General features: G+C 44.2%; 1 protein-coding gene across 5 annotated transcripts in view; it reads left to right on the top strand.

Annotated features, from left to right (window-relative positions):
- LOC129859199 (rho GTPase-activating protein 28-like) overlaps nt 1-19123 on the top strand; it is a 53964-nt gene that overhangs the window by 32518 nt on the left and 2323 nt on the right. For all 5 annotated transcript variants that reach the window (XM_055928659.1, XM_055928661.1, XM_055928658.1 and 2 more), the window contains exons 2-14: nt 5505-5707; nt 5835-6055; nt 9262-9346; nt 9628-9815; nt 10096-10261; nt 10490-10581; nt 13044-13121; nt 13574-13733; nt 16832-16914; nt 17629-17826; nt 18440-18571; nt 18800-18927; nt 19044-19108. In XM_055928659.1, the coding sequence (XP_055784634.1) occupies nt 5505-5707; nt 5835-6055; nt 9262-9346; nt 9628-9815; nt 10096-10261; nt 10490-10581; nt 13044-13121; nt 13574-13733; nt 16832-16914; nt 17629-17826; nt 18440-18571; nt 18800-18927; nt 19044-19108 (1799 nt within the window). The remainder of the gene's footprint in view (nt 1-5504; nt 5708-5834; nt 6056-9261; nt 9347-9627; nt 9816-10095; nt 10262-10489; nt 10582-13043; nt 13122-13573; nt 13734-16831; nt 16915-17628; nt 17827-18439; nt 18572-18799; nt 18928-19043; nt 19109-19123) is intronic.

Below are 19123 nucleotides of genomic sequence, written 5' to 3'. Positions count from 1 at the left end.
TATTAATTGTCGTGAAGTGGAACATTAAGATGGACTGTATGAGGTGTTGATGGTTACTTATTGTATTCACTAAGGTATTTCCATTGAACATTCGTTACTTTGGTTTATAACCAGTGGTCTTAGATTACGACTTCTTAACTTGCGTTTTGGTATTTGTATGAATGTTTGATTTTTGAGGGGCAGAGATATTTCAGAGAAATTTGATTATATCTTACCACCTGAAGGGGTTGTACTAAATTCAATGTCTCTGAATTGACAATAGTGGAACTGTAGCCACATTGTTCAGTCATTTTAGCAGATGCTCTTATCCAGAGCAATTAGAGTTAAGTGCCTTGCTCAAGGGCACATGGACATATTTCACTTAGTAAGCTCAGGGATTCAAACCAGAAACCTTTAGGTTACTGGCCCAATCTCTTAACTACTAGGCTACCACCCAGTCATCCTCTCCCTACAGTACATTACTTGCACCTTAGTTAGGATTATCTCTGTCCAAAACTCTTACTCATGAACTTGAATTTCTTTAGGTTACTTGAACTTGAATTTCTTTACAAAACCTCCTTAATATGACCTGAAGGGAAATGGCTGCCAAGAACTCTTTGTCTGTGTCATACATACCTTTACTGATCTCATACTTCTCTATTTGAGCATTATAAGGCTTCTTTAATTATGGGCTTTAACCAGATGTGTTTATTGATGTTTTGAAGACCGGGGATGAACCACTCTGTGGTTCAACCACTCTGTGGATCAACCACTCTGTGGATCAACCAATGTGACTTTGTAGTGTGTCTACTATTGACTTTAGATTTTTCCCCTCAAGGCATAAGCGTTGAAAATTGAGTACTCAAATAATCATTCTGTTCTAGAACAATAACATGGGCCTATATTCACAAAGTGTCTCAGAGTATGAGTGCTGATCTAGAATCCGTTTTCATCTTTACGCTCATAAGATTAATGGACAGAGAGGAGTCAGAGGCCCTTATCCTAGATCACCACTGCTACTCTGAGACAGTGTAAATACAGGTCCTGGCCTTTTATATTACCTTACTTGCCAGCATCATAGCAGGTGATCTAGCTAGATAAAATACCCTGTTGTTCACAGGCAGTGAGGGGGAAGATTTGTTGTGGTGCCGTCCACTGATGGGTGTAAATGGCTCACCATCAGAAGGCATTGGAGGGTGAACAGAGGCATTGTATTGATGCCAATCACACATCTGAATCCTTCCTTCAGCCTGTATGGCTGTGCCTCATAAAGCCAGATGCTTATCAAGAATAGATCTTGTTTTGAAATGCACACACACACACACACACACACACACACACACACACACACACACACACACACACACACACTAATCCCATTGATTGGGGTGAAAGTGTGCAGATGAGGTATAGCATCTGAACCTGCTCTTCAACAAGTACAGCATATTTCTACATGTCAATAGACCAGCCCTACACCTGACACTCCCAATGCATTTTTATTTCATTCTGCTCACATGGAATCCTAGCAAAATGGTTTGTGTGTGTGTTCATTCAAATGTGTATGATATCTGCGTGAGGACACCTCTGTCATTAGGCCTACAATATATCAGTAGTGATAGTTAGAGGCGCAGAGTGTTCTAGCTGCTAAGCTAATACTTTGCCTTGGTGTGCTCTACAACCATCATACTAAGTACTCCTCCTGTAATGGAGAGCATGGGCCTATACACTGCATGGCCAAAAGTATGTGGACAACCCTTCAAATTAGTCGATTCAGCTATTTCAGCCACACCCGTTGTTGACAGGTCTATAAAATCGAGCACACAGCCATGCAATTTCCATAGACAAACATTGGCAGTAGAATGGCTTAAGTGAAGAGTTCAGTGACTTTCAACGTGGCAACGTCATAGGATGCCACCTTTCCAGCAAGTCAGTCCGTCAAATTTCTGCCCTGCTAGTACAAGTAGAAGGCCACACAAGCTCACAGAACGGGACCGCCGAGTGCTTTCCTTGGTTGAAACACTCACTGCTTCTCGACGCAACGTCAGCACAATAATTGTTCGTCGGGAGCTTCATGAAATGGGTTTCCATGGCTGAGCAGCCGCACACAAGCCTAAGTTCACCATGCACAAAGTCAAGCGTCGGCTGAAGTGGTGTAAAGCTCGCCGCAATTGGACTCTGGAGCAGTGGAAATGCGTTCTCTGGAGTGATGTATCACACTTCAACATCTGGCAGTCTGACAGACGAATCTGGGTTTGGCAGATGCCAGGAGTACGCTACCTGTCCCAATGCATAATGCCAACTGTGAAGTTTGGTGGAGGACGAATAATGGTCTGAGGCTGTTTTTCATAGTTCGGGCTTAATGCTCCAGCATACAATGACATTCTAGACAATTCTGTGCTTCCAACTTTGTGGCAACAGTTTGGGGAAGACCCTTTCCTGTTTCAGCATGACAATTCCCTCATGCACAAAGCAAGGTCCATACAGAAATGGTTTGTCGAGATCCGTGTGGAAGAACTTGACTGGCCTGCACAGAGCCCTGACATCAACCCCGTCGAACACTTTCGGAATGAATTGGAACTGCGACTATGAGCCAGACCTAATCGCCCAAGACCAGTGCCCGACTTCACTAAAGCTCTTGTGGCTGAATGGAAGCAAGTCCCCGCAGCAATATTCCAACATCTAGTGGAAAGCCTTCACAGAAGAGTGGAGGCTGTTATAACAGCAAAGGGAGGACCAACTCCATATTAATGGCCATGATTTTAGTATGAGATGTTCAACGAGCAGTGTTTGTTATTCCTTGAAATCTCATGTGATAACATCATGAGTGTGAGGTAGAGGGGCACCCAGGGGAACAAAAGCCCATTAAAACAAAGTTCCTCTCTGAAAGCTCCATCCGGACCCCTAGCATGCACCACTCTAATCAATAATATCCCCCTAAGTGAGGCCAGGGCCAGCTTTCTGGCGCAGGCAAACACACTCACACAATTTTGTTTTTTAACAAATACAATTTACATATTTTAATGAAATTGGGAAGGTTTTCCATGCTGACTAGATAGTAGGAAACAACTGAGAGGCCTGGGGAAGACCCCTTGAACAACCTCCTCGCCTCCTATTCATGTTCCTCCTCCAGTTGTGGAGGTGGAGATAAAGGCCTGTGTGTGAATGTTTGTGTGTTTGACTGCCTGTCTGTGACACTGCCCTCAGTACTCTTCCACAGTCGTTTCCCATGCTATTATTTCTTTGGACCAGGAACCCCCTATCCCAGCATTGTCCTGGCCCATCAGATCAGACCCCACCAGACAGGGGGGCAGTTATACCGAGTAACAGGGCCGACAGGCCACATCAAGGTGCTGCTCTCCTGACCACTCATAACTCTGCCTCTCTGAAATGAAAGGGTCTGTGATGTGACATTGCCCCTCTATAATTAGGGGGTTGTAATGAGAACCAGACTGTGACTAGAAGCTGACAGATCTGTGGGAAGGATATGGCTCTTGGTGTGCGAATGGATTCCATATGATGTACGGGGTTGTTTATGTCAAGGTGTGATCACACGTGTGCACACACAGCCTGCATGCTCGTATTTGCAGGCACCCTCATTTGTGTTCATACACAGGCTATAGGAACGCCATCCGCAACTTGCATTTCTCCTTTTGATTTTGATAGTCGTTAAAGTGACTTGTACGGCAGGTAGCCTAGTGGTTAGAGCGTTGGGCCAGTAACTGAAAGGTTGGTGGATCGAATCCCCGAGCTGACAAGGTGAAAAATCTGTCGTTCTGCCCCTGAACTGACTTGCCTAGTTAAAGGTTCAATTTAAAAAATATATAATAATTGATCAGTGTGCTTGTTAGATGGTCTAGGTACCACTTTGTTTGAAGTGCATCTTATGAAGGCTTCATAAAGCATTCATACAGGCTTTATAAGCCTTTATGAACTATAATTCATGCTCTAGAAAGATTCATAATGTGGAATAACTGTGTGACACATTTATTTGTTCACATTTATTCATCCTTTATTTAGAGTTGGCTTAACTGTGAAAAACTGCTGGATACATTTTTTTTATTCACACTTTAATCTCTAAAATGTTGTGCAATAATTTGTTTACGTTCGTTCTAGTGAGCATTTCTCTTTTGCCAAGATAATCCATCCATCCACCTGGCAGGTGTGGCATATCAAGAAGCTGATTAAACAGCATGATCATTACACAGGTGCACCTTGTGTTTATATTTATTATGGATCCCCATTAGCCAAGGCAGCAGCTAATTAAAACAGTTATACAAGGCAGGGATGGGGACAATAAAAGGCCACTCTAAAATGTGCAGTACGTGCATCAAAGCAGGGACCGAGTGACTGAAAAACAGCTTCTATCTCAAGGCCATCAGACTGTTAAGCAGCCACCACTAACATTTAGTGGCCGCTGCCAAAATACTGACTCAACTCCAGCCACTTTAATAATGGGAATTGATGGAAATTTATGTAAAAATGTATCACTAGCCACTTTAAACAATGCCACTTAATATAATGTTTACATACCCTACATTACTCATCTCATATGTATATGTATATACTGTACTCTATATCATCTACTGCATCTTGCCATCTTTATGTAATACATTTATCACTAGCCACTTTGAACTATGCCACTTTATGTTTATATACCCTACATTACTCATCTCATATGTATATACTGTACTCTATACCATCTACTGCATCTTGCCTATGCCGTTCTGTACCATCACTCATTCATATATCTTTATGTACATATTCTTTATCCCTTTACACTTGTGTGTATAAGGTAGTAGTTGTGGAATTGTTAGGTTAGATTACTCGTTGGTTATTACTGCATTGTCGGAACTAGAAGCACAAGCATTTTGCTACACTCGCATTAACATCTGCTAACCATGTGTATGTGACAATTAAAATTTGATTTGATTTTGTCACAACATAATGCCACTGATGTCTCAAGTTTTGAGGGAGCGTCCAATTGGCATGCTGACTGCAGAAATGTCCACCAGAGCTGTTGCCAGGATATTGAATGTTAATTTCTCTACCATAAGCCATCCTTTCAGAAGATTTGGCAGTACATCCAATTGGCCTCACAACCGCAGACCACGTGTAACAACGCCAGCCCAGAACCTCCACATCCGGCTTCTTCACCTGCGGTATAATCTGAGACCAGCCACCCAGACAGCTGATGAAACTGAAGAGTATTTCTGTCTGTAATAAAGCCCTTTTGTGGGAAAAACTAATTCTGATTGGCTGGCCAGGTTCCCCAGTGGGTGTGTCTGGCTCGCCTATGCCCTCCCAGGCCCACCCATGGCTGCGCCCCTGCCCAGTCATGTGAAATCCATAGATTAGGGACTAATGAATTTATTTCAAATGACTGATTTACTTATATGAACTATAACTCAGTAAAATCGTTGAAATTGTTGTATGTTGCATTTTTATATTTTTGTTCCGTATCAGTGGGTCACCAATACCAGCCTGTTGACTAACTGACCTCCCCCTCCTCTCCTTCCCCACCCCAGGAAGGTGCAGTACCAGGAGATAGGCCTACTAGGCAGGATGAGTTCCAGAGGTGCTAGGCCCTCTTCTCCCCCCAGCTCGCTGGAGCGCCCGGCGTCACAGGACTCCCAGGACTCCATGGAGGACTACTGGAGCGAGGTGAAGAACATCGAGGAGGATGGCGAGCGGGGCCACGAGGACCTGCTGGAGAGGGGCAGCATGGATGGTCTGTACCAACCAGGGTTGTATTCATTCAGGCATGCAACAGAAAAACCATAGAGATGGTTACAAATGTAGTTTCTGATCGATACTATATACTGATTTGTCTAAATTATTCTTCCTCCACATTCCAGAGGCCGAGCTTGAGGAGGCGTGGCTGCAGGAGGCGGGTCTGTCCACATTGGTGTCGGGGGAGTTAGGGGAGGGGCCTGCAGAGGCGCTGCTCTCCACGCTGACGCGCTCGCAGGCAGCCATGGTGAAGAAACGTGTGGACAACTACACCCTGACCATGAGGAAGAGGAACAAGCAACCGGCCAGACACGTCCAAGACGTCTTCTCCACGCCAGATACCTTGGTGGGTGCTTTGGGTTACGGCAAGGGTGCTTTGAGTTAAGCACTCAGCAGTTGTGTTTATGGAGTTAGTCTGTATATTTCCGATTTGATTTGTCTGTCTTATGTCTGGCCCTTAATAGGCTATAACTGGTGCTTCTGCCCCTTGGTGCCCCTATGGCCTAAATTCAACTAGATATAGAAACTTTGGTCATCTCACTTGTGCTACTGATCCTCTGGCAGAGCCAGACAAACCTCTGTAGCCTCAGGGATGGGGGTCGGGGCCACAAAAAAAATCTGATCTCATCATGAGGGTCCGCAGTTGCTTGCGGGTCAGCATACCCACATACATTTTTTTTAGCTGACTTGGCTAATTGACTGACTATCAGTAGCTAGGTTTCCATCCAATTTGCGACAGATTTTCATGTGAAAATTCAAGAATCTGCGTTAAACAATATGCACATTTTCCAACAGAGATGTTTCCATCAAACTGACTTTTTGTGGACAAAAGGCTTTACATGATGACGTAGTACACATAGAAATAACTGAGGCCTAATGCAAGTTAAATGGGTTTCCATTGCATTTTCAACTCAACTGATGGTTTTGTCACAAAAACTGTTGCGTTATACTGTGTAGCAAATGTGCCCACTTGAGTACACAGCCATGCAATGTCCATATACAAACATTGGCAGTAGAATGACCTTACTGAAGAGCTCAGTGACTTTCAACGTGACACCGTCATAGGATACCGCCTTTCCAACAAGTCAGTTCGTCAAATTTCTGCCCGGCTAGAGCTGACCCAGTCAACTGTAAGTGCTGTTGTTGTGAAGTGGAAACGTCTAAGAGCAACATCAGCTCAGCCGTGAAGTGGTAGGCCACACAAGCTCACAGAACGGGACCGCCGAGTGCTGAAGCACGTAGCGTGTAAAAATCGCCTGTCCTTGGTTGCAACACTCACTGCCGAGTTGCTTCCAGAGAACGTTTTGAGTGTCAGCACAATAACTGTTCGTCGGGAGCTTCATGAATTACGCTTCACCATCTGGCAGTCCGACGGACGAATCTGGGTTTGGCGGATGCCAGGAGAACGCTACCTGCCCGAATGCATAGTGCCGACTGTAAAGTTTAGTCGAGGAGGAATAATGGTGTGGGGCTTTTCTTCATGGTTTGGGCTAGGCCCCTTAGTTCCAGTGAAGGGAAATCTTAACGCTACAGCATAAAATGAAATGGTTTGTCGAGATCGTTGTGGAAGAACTTGACTGGCCTCCACAATCACCCAACCTCCATCCAATTGAGATGGTTTGGGATGATTTGGACTGCAGAATGAAGGAAAAGCAGCCAACAAGGGCTCAGCATATGTGGGAACTCCTTCAAGACTGTTGTAAAAGCATTACAGGTGAAGCTGGTTGAGAGAATACCAAGAGTGTGCAAAGCTGTCAAGGCAAAGGCCGGCTACTGTAAACACTTTTTTGGTTACTACATGATTCCATATGTGTTTTTCATAGTTTTGATGTCTTCCCTATTATTCTACAATGTAGAAAATAGTAAAAATAAAGAAAAAGCCCTGAATGAGTAGGTGTGTCCAAACCTTTGACTGGTACTGTATATCATTTTATTTGGGGGGGATGGATTCAAGGGCCTTCAAAAGGGGCCACCAGTTGCCCGGTTGGCTAGAGTAAGGAGACGTGCTTCAGTAGACGTGCTTCAGACACTCCGGTGTGTTACCAACCAGTATTTAAACACCAATCCAGTTGGTATGGGCCAGAACCATTATAGACATATACTGTATACATGACTCTGGTACGGCCATTGTCAGATGAGAGGGGGTGGACAGTGGAAACACGATGTTCTCCTCCTCATGCTTGCCCAACCCTATAAAGCAGCTCTCGACAGATAGCTGCCTCTTTCTCGGAAATAGAACTGGACCCCTGACTGACTATTAGCTGCAATCTGGATGAGCAACAGGCAAGAGAAGAGCGACGGGGAAGTCCCATACTGTTTTCAGATAGCAGTGTACTGCACGCACTGCTTTAGATCCAAGGACATCAAATAGCATAGCAGCATTGTAATATGTTCTGTAGAAGGGTTGGTGGTATACCAGGTAGCAAGCCCACAGAGTTATCATGGGAATTTGGAACAAATATGCAAACTCCACCCTGAGTAGCTAGCTAGCTGCTATGGCTAGTAAAGGCTGTTGTGTGGCTATGAAGTCTTGATCAAGATTAAGATATTTACAGCATGAAAGAATGGGGAGGGGTGATACGACTAATAAAGCGCCCACGCCAAAGAGTGCCCCAAGTGCCTCTGTCAGCACTGCTGTGTGGCAGTGGCAGTAGTCTCTAGGATGAGTCACAGATCTGGCAGAGGGCACAGGAGTCATACACACCCCTCAGTTCCAGCTAGGATGACAGCTGATTCCAGGGTACAGAGAAAGCCTTCACCCTACTCCGGCTGGAATACTGACTTACTGGAAGGCTTCACAGACCACTGTTGATGTTTTTTTTGTATGATTAAGGAAATGGATTTAGGCCCCAAGGACATGGAGTCTGGATCCATTAACAGGCCATTCATTCTAAATGAGGATGGATTGAAGACCATGGCCATTGGTTGGTTGAGTGTAATATTACAGTTAATGTAGTTATTTTAATTGCTTACCATTGAATTCATACGTAATATATTTCGGCAAATGTTAGTATTTTGGTGACTATGAAGTCAAGCTCTTTCTCAGACCTGTGAAATGCAATTTTATGTACATGAAACAGTATAAAGGCAACATTTCTATATCCTAGTGCTGCTGACTGGGGTTTGGTCCATGCTCTTTTCGCTGACTAGGAGGTGTACAACAAAACAAAACAGCCGGCTCTGTTGAACGTTCCATTGATACCCACTCTCCTCTCTCCATGTCAGCAAATGTACTGCACAGCCATATGGTAGAAGTGCATTGGAACGAAACAGCCATATCCCTCATTGCTGTTCACACATCTGGTACTGTGACTGATGAGATGGTCAGCTGAACACAACGAGTGTTAATTCAGTTCACTGCAACGCCTGGGATCGTTTAGAAGAATTTCACTCATTTCACCATAGTCAAATGCTAAAGCAGGATTCATATTTTCATGCGTCCCACTTCAAAAAGCTAATGTTTAGTTGCTGATAATACTTACTTTTTGAAACAAACTCCACACACACCGAATGAGCATAAATGATGATCATGTATGTCCCCTGTCCTTTTAGTTGGTTGATCCCATACCGCCTGTGTCCCCCAAGTCACCCAATGGACACATGCCTTCCAGATGCATCCACCGGACATCTTCAAGAGGTGAGTCTATAGTCTCTCAATATGTTACCACCATTTAATGTCCCCTATTAGTTTGGTTAGATTTGGTCGGCTGACGCAACCGACTGTGAGGCTACCACTCCAGTGGGTTGAATCAATGTTGTTTCCATGTTATTTCAACCTAATTCTGTCAACGTGATTGGAAAACACATTGGACTGTGACCAAGTCGTCAACATAGATAATTTCCATCTGGTTGGTTGGACTCTTTACATAGGGGAATATACTGGTGATGTGCCCATCATTCTGACTGTGTGTGTTCCAGTGCGGCCTGCTTTTCCCAGCTTCTCCCCGGTGGAGAGACGTGTTTCAGAGTGCCCTCCCCCTCAGGATACCTCTGACACCCTGTCTTTCGAAGTGCCTTACTCTGAGGGCGTCACTGCCCACCGCAGGGGCCGCCAGGGGGACTGCCAGGACTGCCAACGCATCCGCAGAGATGACCCCGACCTGCCAGTGAGTCTCACCTCTGTCCTTTTGGAACTCCAAAAGGTGTTTAAACACAAATGAATGCAGTAGAAAATGAGAGAGCGACAGACACATGGAAGGGATTGTACAGGACAGAAAGTGGCAGAACGGGGATTTGAACCCCAGCTGTAGGTGGCTGTGTGTGGTCTGGTCTGGAGGCAGCCGTGTTAACCAATGGCTGACCTCTGGCAACCTGTTTGAATATATCAAATGTGTTGATGAACGATACTGTTTCTTATGAATGACCATGGTCTTCTGTCTTGTATAGACATTTCAGCTGCCTAGGCCTAAACTAGGCCTCACCCACATCCAAGATCTGTCTTGTGAGGACATGAAGAAGATCGGCTACATCTCTCTGATTGAACTGACCACGTTCTACGACTGCCTGGGCATTGAGCTCAAACGCAACCGAGCAGCACGCAGCAAGGCCAGAGGTGGGTGGTTAACTGGGTCATGTTCATGAGGCAACAAACGAAAGAAACCCCACATAAACAGGGCGGAACTACCTGGAAAATAAAACATTTTGTTTTATGTTGCAAGATGTTTTAAGACATTTTCAGTTGCGTGCCCTAATGAACACAACCTTGGTGTTTCACATCCTATTTTTACATAGACAACAGTCATTGGGGTTTTGAACTCTCTTTTTTCCCTCCCCTCCACAGAAAGTGGTATATTTGGAGTTCCCCTAACCACTCTACTGGAGAATGACCAGAAGAAATTCCCCGGGTCCAAGGTTCCTCTTGTCTTCAGAAAGGTACTGTATCTGATTGGTTCTATTTGTATTGGTAAAGCCCCCCTTACTTCTCCTTTGAAACCACAAGTGTCTCTCCCCTCTGAATATAGTTATCGAAATTATACTGGGAAATCCCTGCTTATTCCCCAATGGAAAATTATATGGGGTTATTGTGCGTTGCCAGTTCTCCTATACTTCTACGGGTCAGTTAAACTCTCCCTAAATATCTCTCTCCCTCGTTTCCTTTCTCTCTTTTTGTCTCTCTCTCTCTCTCTCCCCCCTCTGTCTCTCTCCTCCCCAACTCCCTCCCTCCTTCTCTCAGTGCTACTCACCTTGAGCTGGGCGATATTTACAAAAATTCATATCGCTATAAATTGACTGAATTATTACAATAATAATAAATTGAACAATAAGTTTATAACATCCATGTGCACTGTTGTTTTTTTTAATATTACCCTTAAAACTTCTACTAATACTTTGAATGTTGTACCTATCAATTTTCCTATTAACAATCACCCATATTACAAACTTATTTCATTTAAAACTTCACATTTCTCTAGTAGGGCCCAATAGGTTATTTATCGTAATGAACGATATCAGAAAATGTCCACAATAAGTGGTCGGTATTGTCGTGTCGATATACATTTTTGGTTTATCGTCCCAGCTCTACTCTCCCCCTCTAACCCGTAGTATCCTGACCCTCATCCCTTCCATCATGCTTTTCCTACTGAAGCACCCCTTTCCCAGGACCCCTCACATCACTCCCTGACTCTTCCTCCTCAGCTGGACATTACTGCTTTGTGTTAACGTAATATGTGTCAGGGGATGCCCACACACGGACTGCTTCCTCAAAGTGCCCAAGAGCCTCTCCTGTTTCACTATCAGTACTAGAGTCAGCCTGGTTAAGCGTTGCTTTCACACGTCATCACAAAGACATTCCAGAGAGACTAAATGTCAGAAGTCCATCATATACTCCTTTTAAACCTACTGAGTAGGGGAGGGAGGAGAGTCAAGTGATGAACTATAAGCTACATATACTGATATTTTAATTTGTGTTGTCATGTCAGCTAGGGATGGATGTTAGTTATTATTCATTTCTATCATAGAATATGTTATCTCTGACATTTTAGAAATATGTCTGGGATGGTATATGCAGTGCCTTCAGAAAGTATTCACACCCCTTGACTTTTTCCATATTTTGTTGTGTTACAGCCTGAATTTACAATTGAATTTACAATTCACTGGCCTACACACAATGCCCCATAATGTCAAATTGCAATTATGTTTTTAGAAATGTTTTCAAATGAATAAGAAATGAAAAGCTGAAATGTCTTAGATGTAATAGAATATGTTAGCTATTATAGCTCATGTATGTTAGAAATATATCTGGGACTGTATATACGGAGCTGTACTGAAAATAACATCTGACTGTTTAGAGTCCCAGCAGCTGCCAGTCAGTCAGCCAGTGGCACGGACCTAACCTTGGCATAGCTGAGGGTTAAGGCACAAATAACCCTGTTACCAGCAGTCAAATTCCAGTCTACGCAGAATTCGCCTAAAATAAGTCACATTGACTGACTACAATTACAGGCCACGTATAGTAAATAACTAGAGTATTGGGTATCAAGGTGATGTTTTATGGATTTGGTAGATAAGTGGCTTCTGAAAAGGAATTATAGGACTTTTCTTTGAAGCAATTGTTCACTGCTATATCAGTGTTGGTTTATCTTTTGCAGACCTGGAAAGTGGTTTCTGGAGGAGGACTTGATGAACAAGGTCAAACCATTGCGTCAGAATGCAGATTTTGCGCGGTCTAGTTAACAGATAGTTAGCCTTTAGGATTCAAAGCTTGTCATAAAATACCATTGTTGGGTTGCCTTACTCTCTCATATCTGTCATATTGCACTTGTGAAGATCCCTAAGCCCTCCTAAACAAAAATGATCAAGTGTTAGTACCACACAGTTTACAGTTGAGAGAAGTTACGGAGTGCACCTTTTTAAGGGACATATTTTATCAGTCGTCACTAAGAGGCAGGAAACAGAAGGGTTGTGTCTTTCTTTTGGAGTGGACCAGGTGTGTGAGAGATGGTGGGTCTGATAGCGTTAACCTCAGGTCGCTGACATCTTTCTGTAGAGACGAGATGACGGAAGTCTCCAATCCAGGTGTGAGTCATGTTCAATAGCGCAAAACAAGTTTGGCGATGGAGAACAAACATCAAGGGCCAGCGACCGAATCTGTGGGCGCTTTTATCTCTAGTTGTAAATATGAATTGAATGCTGTTTTGTTAGTGGTTTCAAGACCTCCCTGTAAAAAGAAAGTTTGCACAAAAATGACTTCCCTGTCTGTGAAAACCGGGAAGAGGAAACAAATGCAGTCAGATTTGGTTGATTTTGTTTACAGGTGAGAGTCGAGTTCACATAGAAATGTCCCTCTTGGTTTGGTACACTTGTGGTTTATAAAATGTGTATGCTTGTGTTTGCAGCTCTTGTCCAAGCTGGAGCAGACAGGACTACAAACAGAGGGGATTCTCAGAGTACCAGGGTCTGCATCCAGAGTAAAGGTAAGCCCCTCAGATACACACACCCCCTCTCCCTTTTCCACTAATGAAACTGGAGCTTTTCATACTTTAGCTGTCAATCACCAATCATAGAGCTATCTTGTTCTGTGTAACTCTAGCCTATGTCTACCATTGTGAAAACATTTCACTGAAGGGAAAGATATGTTTGTTCTTTGATTTAGTGCTGTACAAGCAGACTGAAGAGGGGATGTACCCCCCACTCCCCTCCATTTTGATTTGTTAGGTACCATGGCAGGTCACCCCCTACACACACTTGACATCTCAACTAGAGGAAGCATGTGGGTATTAGGTTCCCCAAACACACATGGTGATGGTTAGGGATGTGATTTGTTTTTATGGAGGGGTCAAAGGTGACCGTGCAGTTGAGATTAACCACAGGAGGAACCATTGTGGAGATAATGTGTATATTTTTGTTTTGGTGTTCGTATTTGCAGCATCTGCGCCAGGAGCTGGAGCAGAAGTTCAATGAGGAACGGTTTGACTGGGAGCAGGTGAGGCACAATGACGCAGCGGGTCTGCTGAAGATGTTCATCAGAGAGCTGCCTTATCCTCTGCTCACGCTCCAGCACTTACCGGCCTTCGCCGCTGCACAGAGTGAGTGCACACAAATGTAGGCCTGTACGCTTACCATTAAGTGTATACATAATACAGTGCATTTGGAAAGTATTCAGACCCCTTGACTTTTTCCACATTTTGTTATGTTACAGCCTTATTCTAAAATTGATGAAACTGTTTTTTGTCCTCTTCAATCTACACACAATACCCCGTAATGACAGTTTTTTAGAAGTGTTAGCAAATGAATATAATTTTCTTGTTGATATATCACATTTACAAAAGTATTCAGACCCTTTACTCAGTGCTTTGTTGAAGCACCTTTGGCAGCGATTACAGCCTCAAGTCTTCTTGGGTATGATGCTACCATCTTGGCACACCTGTATTTAGGGAGTTTTTCCCCTTCTTCTCTGCAGATCCTCTCAAGCTCTGTCAGGTTGGATGGGGAGTGTCGCTGCACATCTATTTTCAGGTCTCTCCAGAGATGTTTGAACGGGTTCAAGTTTGCTCTCTGGCTGGCCCACTCAAGAACATTCAGAGACTTGTGCCGAAGCCACTCCTGCGTTGTCGTGGCTGTGTGCTTAGGGTCGTTGTCCTGTTGGAAGGTGAACCTTTGCCCCAGTCTGAGGTCATGAGTGCTCTGGAGCAGGTTTTCATGAAGGATCTCCCTGTACTTTGCTCCGTTCATCTTTCCCTCGATCCTGACTAGTCTCCCAGTCCCTGCCGCTGAAAAACATCCCCACAGCATGATACTGCTTCACCGTAGGGATGGTGCCAGGTTTCCTCCAGACGTGACGTTGGCATTCAGGCCAAAGAGTTCAATCTTGGTTTCATCAGATAAGATAATCTTGTTTCTCATGGTCAGAGTTTTTATGTGCCTTTTGACAAACTCCAAGCGGGCTGTCATGTGCTTTTTACTGAGGAGTGGCTTCCATCTGGCCACTCTACCATAAAGGCCTGATTGGTAGAGTGCTGCAGAGAAGGTTGTCCTTCTGGAAGGTTCTCCCATCTCCACAGAGGAACTCTAGAGCTCTGTCAGAGTGACCATCGGGTTCTTGGTCACCTCCCTGACCAAGGCCCTTCTCCCCGATTGCTCAGTTTGGCCGGGCAGCCAGCTCTAGGAAGAGTCTTGGTGGTTCCAAACTTCTTCCATCTAAGAATGATGGAGGCCACTGTGTTCTTGGGGACCTTCAATGCTGCAGAAATGTTTTGGTACCCTTCCCCAGATCTCTCCCTCGACACAATCCTGTCACAATCCTGTCTCGGACCTCTACAGACGATTCCTTTGACCTAATGGCTTGGTTTTTGTGGGACCTTATATAGACAGGTGTGTGCCTTTCCAAATCATGTCCAATCAATTGAATTTACCACAGGTGGACTCCAATCAAATTGTAGAAACATCTCAAAGATGATGAATGGAAACAGGATGCACCTGAGCTCAATTTTGAGTCTCATAGCAAAGGGTCTGAATACTTGTGCAAATAAAGGATTTCTGTTTTAGATTTTAATACATTAGCAAACATTTCTAAAAACCAGTTTTTGCTTTGTCATTATGAGGTATTGTGTGTAGATTGATGAGGAACATGTTTTATTTAATCCATTTTAGAATAAGGCTGTAATGTAACAAAATCTGTAAAAAGGGAAGAGGTCTGAATACTTTCTGAATGCACTGTACATATAATAAAATAGCTCTCTGACACCCTTATCTCTACTGCCCTGTAAGCAGAGACTAATTATTCAGTCCTTCATACTATATATCCCCATGGTTAGCATTGTTTACAGCACATGTAAAATACACTACATGACCAAAAATATGTGGACACCTACTTGTCGAACTTTCCAAAATCATGGGCATTAATATGGATTTGGTCCCGCCTTTGCTGCTATAACAGCCTCCACTCTCCTGGGAAGTCTTTCCACTAGATGTTGGAACATTGCTGCGGGGACTTGCTTCCATTCAGCTACAAGAGCATTAGTGAGGTCAGGCAGTGATGTTGGGCGATTAGGCCTGGCTCGCAGTTGGCGTTCCAATTCATCCCAAAGGTGTCCGATGGGGTTGAGGTCAGGGCTCTGTGCAGGCCAGTCAAGTTCTTCCACACTCATCTCGACAAACCATTTCTGTATGGACCTTGCTTTGGAACTAAGGGGCATTGTCATGCTGAAACAGGAAAGGGCCTTCCCCAAACTGTTGCCATAAGTTGGAATTACAGAATTGTCTAGAATGTTATTGTATGCTGTAGCGTTAAGATTTCCCTTCACTGGAGCTAAGGGACCTAGCTCAAACAGCCCTAGACCATTATTCCTCCTCCATCAAACCTTACAGTTGGCACTATGCATTCAGGCAGGTAGCGTTCTACTGGCATTCGCCAAACCCATATTCGTCTGTCGGACTGTCAGATGGTGAAGCGTGATTCATCACTCCAGAGAACTTGTTTCACTGCTCCAGAGTCTAATGGCTGCAAGCTTTACACCACTCCAGCTGATGCTTGGCATTGCTCATGGTGATCTTAGGCTTGTTTGTGGCTTCTCGACCATGGAAACCTATTTCCTGAAGCTCCCGACGAATAATGATTGTGCTGACGTTGCTTCCAGAGGCAGTTTGGAACTCGGTAGGGAGTGTTGCAAGCGAGGACAGACAATTTTTAAGCTCTTCAACACTTGCCGGTCCCATTCTGTGAGCTTGTATGGCTTACCACTTTACAGATGAGCCGTTGTTGCTCCTAGACGTTTCCACTTCACAATAACAGCACTTACATTTGACAGGGGCAGCTCTAGGAGGGCAAAAATTTGACAAACTGACTTGGAAAGGTGGCATCCCATGCTGCTGCCACGTTGAAAGTCACTGAGCTCTTCAGTAAGGCCGTTCTACTGCCAGTGTTTGTCTATGGAGATTGCATGGCTGTCTGCTTGATTTTATACACCTGTCAGCAACAGGTGTGGCTGAAATAGCCAAATCCACTCATTTGAAGGGGTGTCCATATACTTTTGTATATGTTGCTAGTCATTTATGATTAATTTCAAATTTTTCTCATAAATGTACTCTTAACAATGTCAATAACAGTCAACAACACTTCCACCAGTTCGTAAGGTATGTGTGTTTGCAGAGATATCAGTGTATTTTCCCCTCTGTCCCTCCTCAGGTGTCTCCTCTCCCAGACACCAGATCCAGGCCCTGCACCTCCTCATCATGCTGCTCCCTGAGCCCAACAGAGACACACTCAAGGTGAGCATGATCTTTGACTAATGACCCTAAAGATCAGGGTTCACATCCTTTGTAGCTATCCCAAGACTCATGATCATGGACTGAGAGACTACACTTTCAACTGTGACCTCACAACCCTACACACAAACACACACCTATCCCACATATCCAGTCCTAAAATAGCTCAAATAAGTGCAGAGGCTAAGAGTTTGTTTTCAATTGGGCAACTGTGTCCAACTATGCATTCCTATGACTCATAAGCCAATAGTCACAACCATGAGTGACTAACATTCCATTCTAAGGGGTGATTGCCTTCGTAACATGTAAACAACCATGAAGTGTTGCTCAAGCCTCAGTCAAGGCATAATATGATGACTTAACTTGGCACACTTGAAGTGAACTTGAAGAGCAACAACTATGTTTAAGTATCGTCCCATGAATGGGTTATTGTATAAAGTTTAGATAAGAGGTTTTTGAAGGTGTGAAGGGAAAACGGGTGACAACCCCCTGACGTCCTCTCCTCCTGAGTGGACAGTATATAAAATGACGTGTGTAGGATAAGATATGAGAATGTGTTTCAGTATGGGCACATTTTGGATCAGTAGGCCAGAGTTACCCAGTGATTGTGCCAGTGCAAAGGTTGAACCTGTTTGCTTGAAGGAATAAATCCGAAGGGCACACACACACACATACACACACACAAAGACCCAGTCTAACCCCTCTGTGCCCCTGCAGGCCCTGTTAGAGTTCCTGAGGAAGGTGGTAGCCTATGAAGAGAAGAACAGGATGAGTCTGTGGAACGTGTCCATGATTGTGGCTCCCAACCTCTTCACCTACCGGGGCAAGAACGCCAAGCAGGAGGAGATGCAGGCGGCAGGCGGGGCGGCCCACCTCGTACGGCTACTCATCACATACCAAGAACTGCTCTGGACCGTGAGTTTGCAACACACGCGTACAGACGTTCCTTGAACACATAGAGATGGGATACGTTCACACACACACACTACACATTCACTACCCCCAAACATATCTCATCAACAGTCATCTGGCCTCATCAGGACAGACCAGGGTGCTATTCAACTACAGTAGGACTGCAATTTCCCAAATTGGTGGTTGATAGATTACATCTATACTGCTCCAGCATAGCATCTGCAATTTTAAGACTTCCAGTACAACTTCTGTAATTTCGCTGAACAAAAACCTCACTTTCAGTAATTCAAGACAAGTCAGTTTTTATGTAGACCTTGAGCCTGGTTAAACAAGAATGAAAGCTGAGCTCACCATTTGTTTTACTGGGGGGAAAAAATGTATGACAAAAACCCATGAGGGAAGTGATCCAGGCACGTTGTATGAAACACAAAGAGCAGCTTGACCCACATCTGGGGACTGCTGCCTGACCTATTAGAATACAATGCATAGTACAATGCATAGAATGCAATGTCACTATAGCCCAAATCATCAAGCCCCCGGGCAGACGGGGAGAAAGTGAAGAGAAAGAGAGAGAGGGAGGATAGAGAGATTAATAGGTATACTGTTCTCTCCTCAGGTGCCCTGCTTTCTCATCTCCCACGTGAGGAAGTTGAATGAGGCAAGCAAGAAGCCGCCCAGCTCAGAGAAGACCAAAAGGAAGCTGCTACTGATGAGGAAGAGGAACGCTGAGAAGACTGAGAGGAGCGAGGTAATGATTACTGACTTTATGGACTCTAAACTACTTTAACCCCAACTTGAAATGGTCAATTAGATTTATTCTCAATGTTAGTTTGACTTGACAACGATATCATAGGCTATTGGGTGTATGCTTGCTCCTGACAGTACCTAATTGGATGCGGTCGCCAGTACCTTTCAGCATGAGGTTTACTCATGTAATGGGACTTGAATTGAAGTTGGGTCTTTTCTTTGTCCACAGTTGACTGACCTCCGAGAAGGGGTCATCAGGGTTCACGCCCCACTACACGCTAAGATCTCCATGGCGATTCAGTTGGACAACGAGACCAAGGCCAAAGATGTGATGGCACGCTTCGATTATGAGAACGGGTCAGTGGAGGAAGAGTGATGATTACTTATTACTTCATTGCCTCTGTTGATGTTGCTGATGTATACTATAGGGATGTCTGGGTTTATTAAATTCATTATCTTTTTTTATCTCGCAGTCGTGGCACCAGAAGCACTAGCCAGAGGCCAGTACAGTATTTGTTTGAGGTCGGAGGAAACATAGGTATGTATGATTACA

The sequence above is a fragment of the Salvelinus fontinalis genome, chromosome 7 (genome assembly GCF_029448725.1).
Source record: "Salvelinus fontinalis isolate EN_2023a chromosome 7, ASM2944872v1, whole genome shotgun sequence".
NCBI lineage: Eukaryota > Metazoa > Chordata > Actinopteri > Salmoniformes > Salmonidae > Salvelinus > Salvelinus fontinalis.
This window is presented reverse-complemented; position numbering and strand designations above follow the sequence as displayed.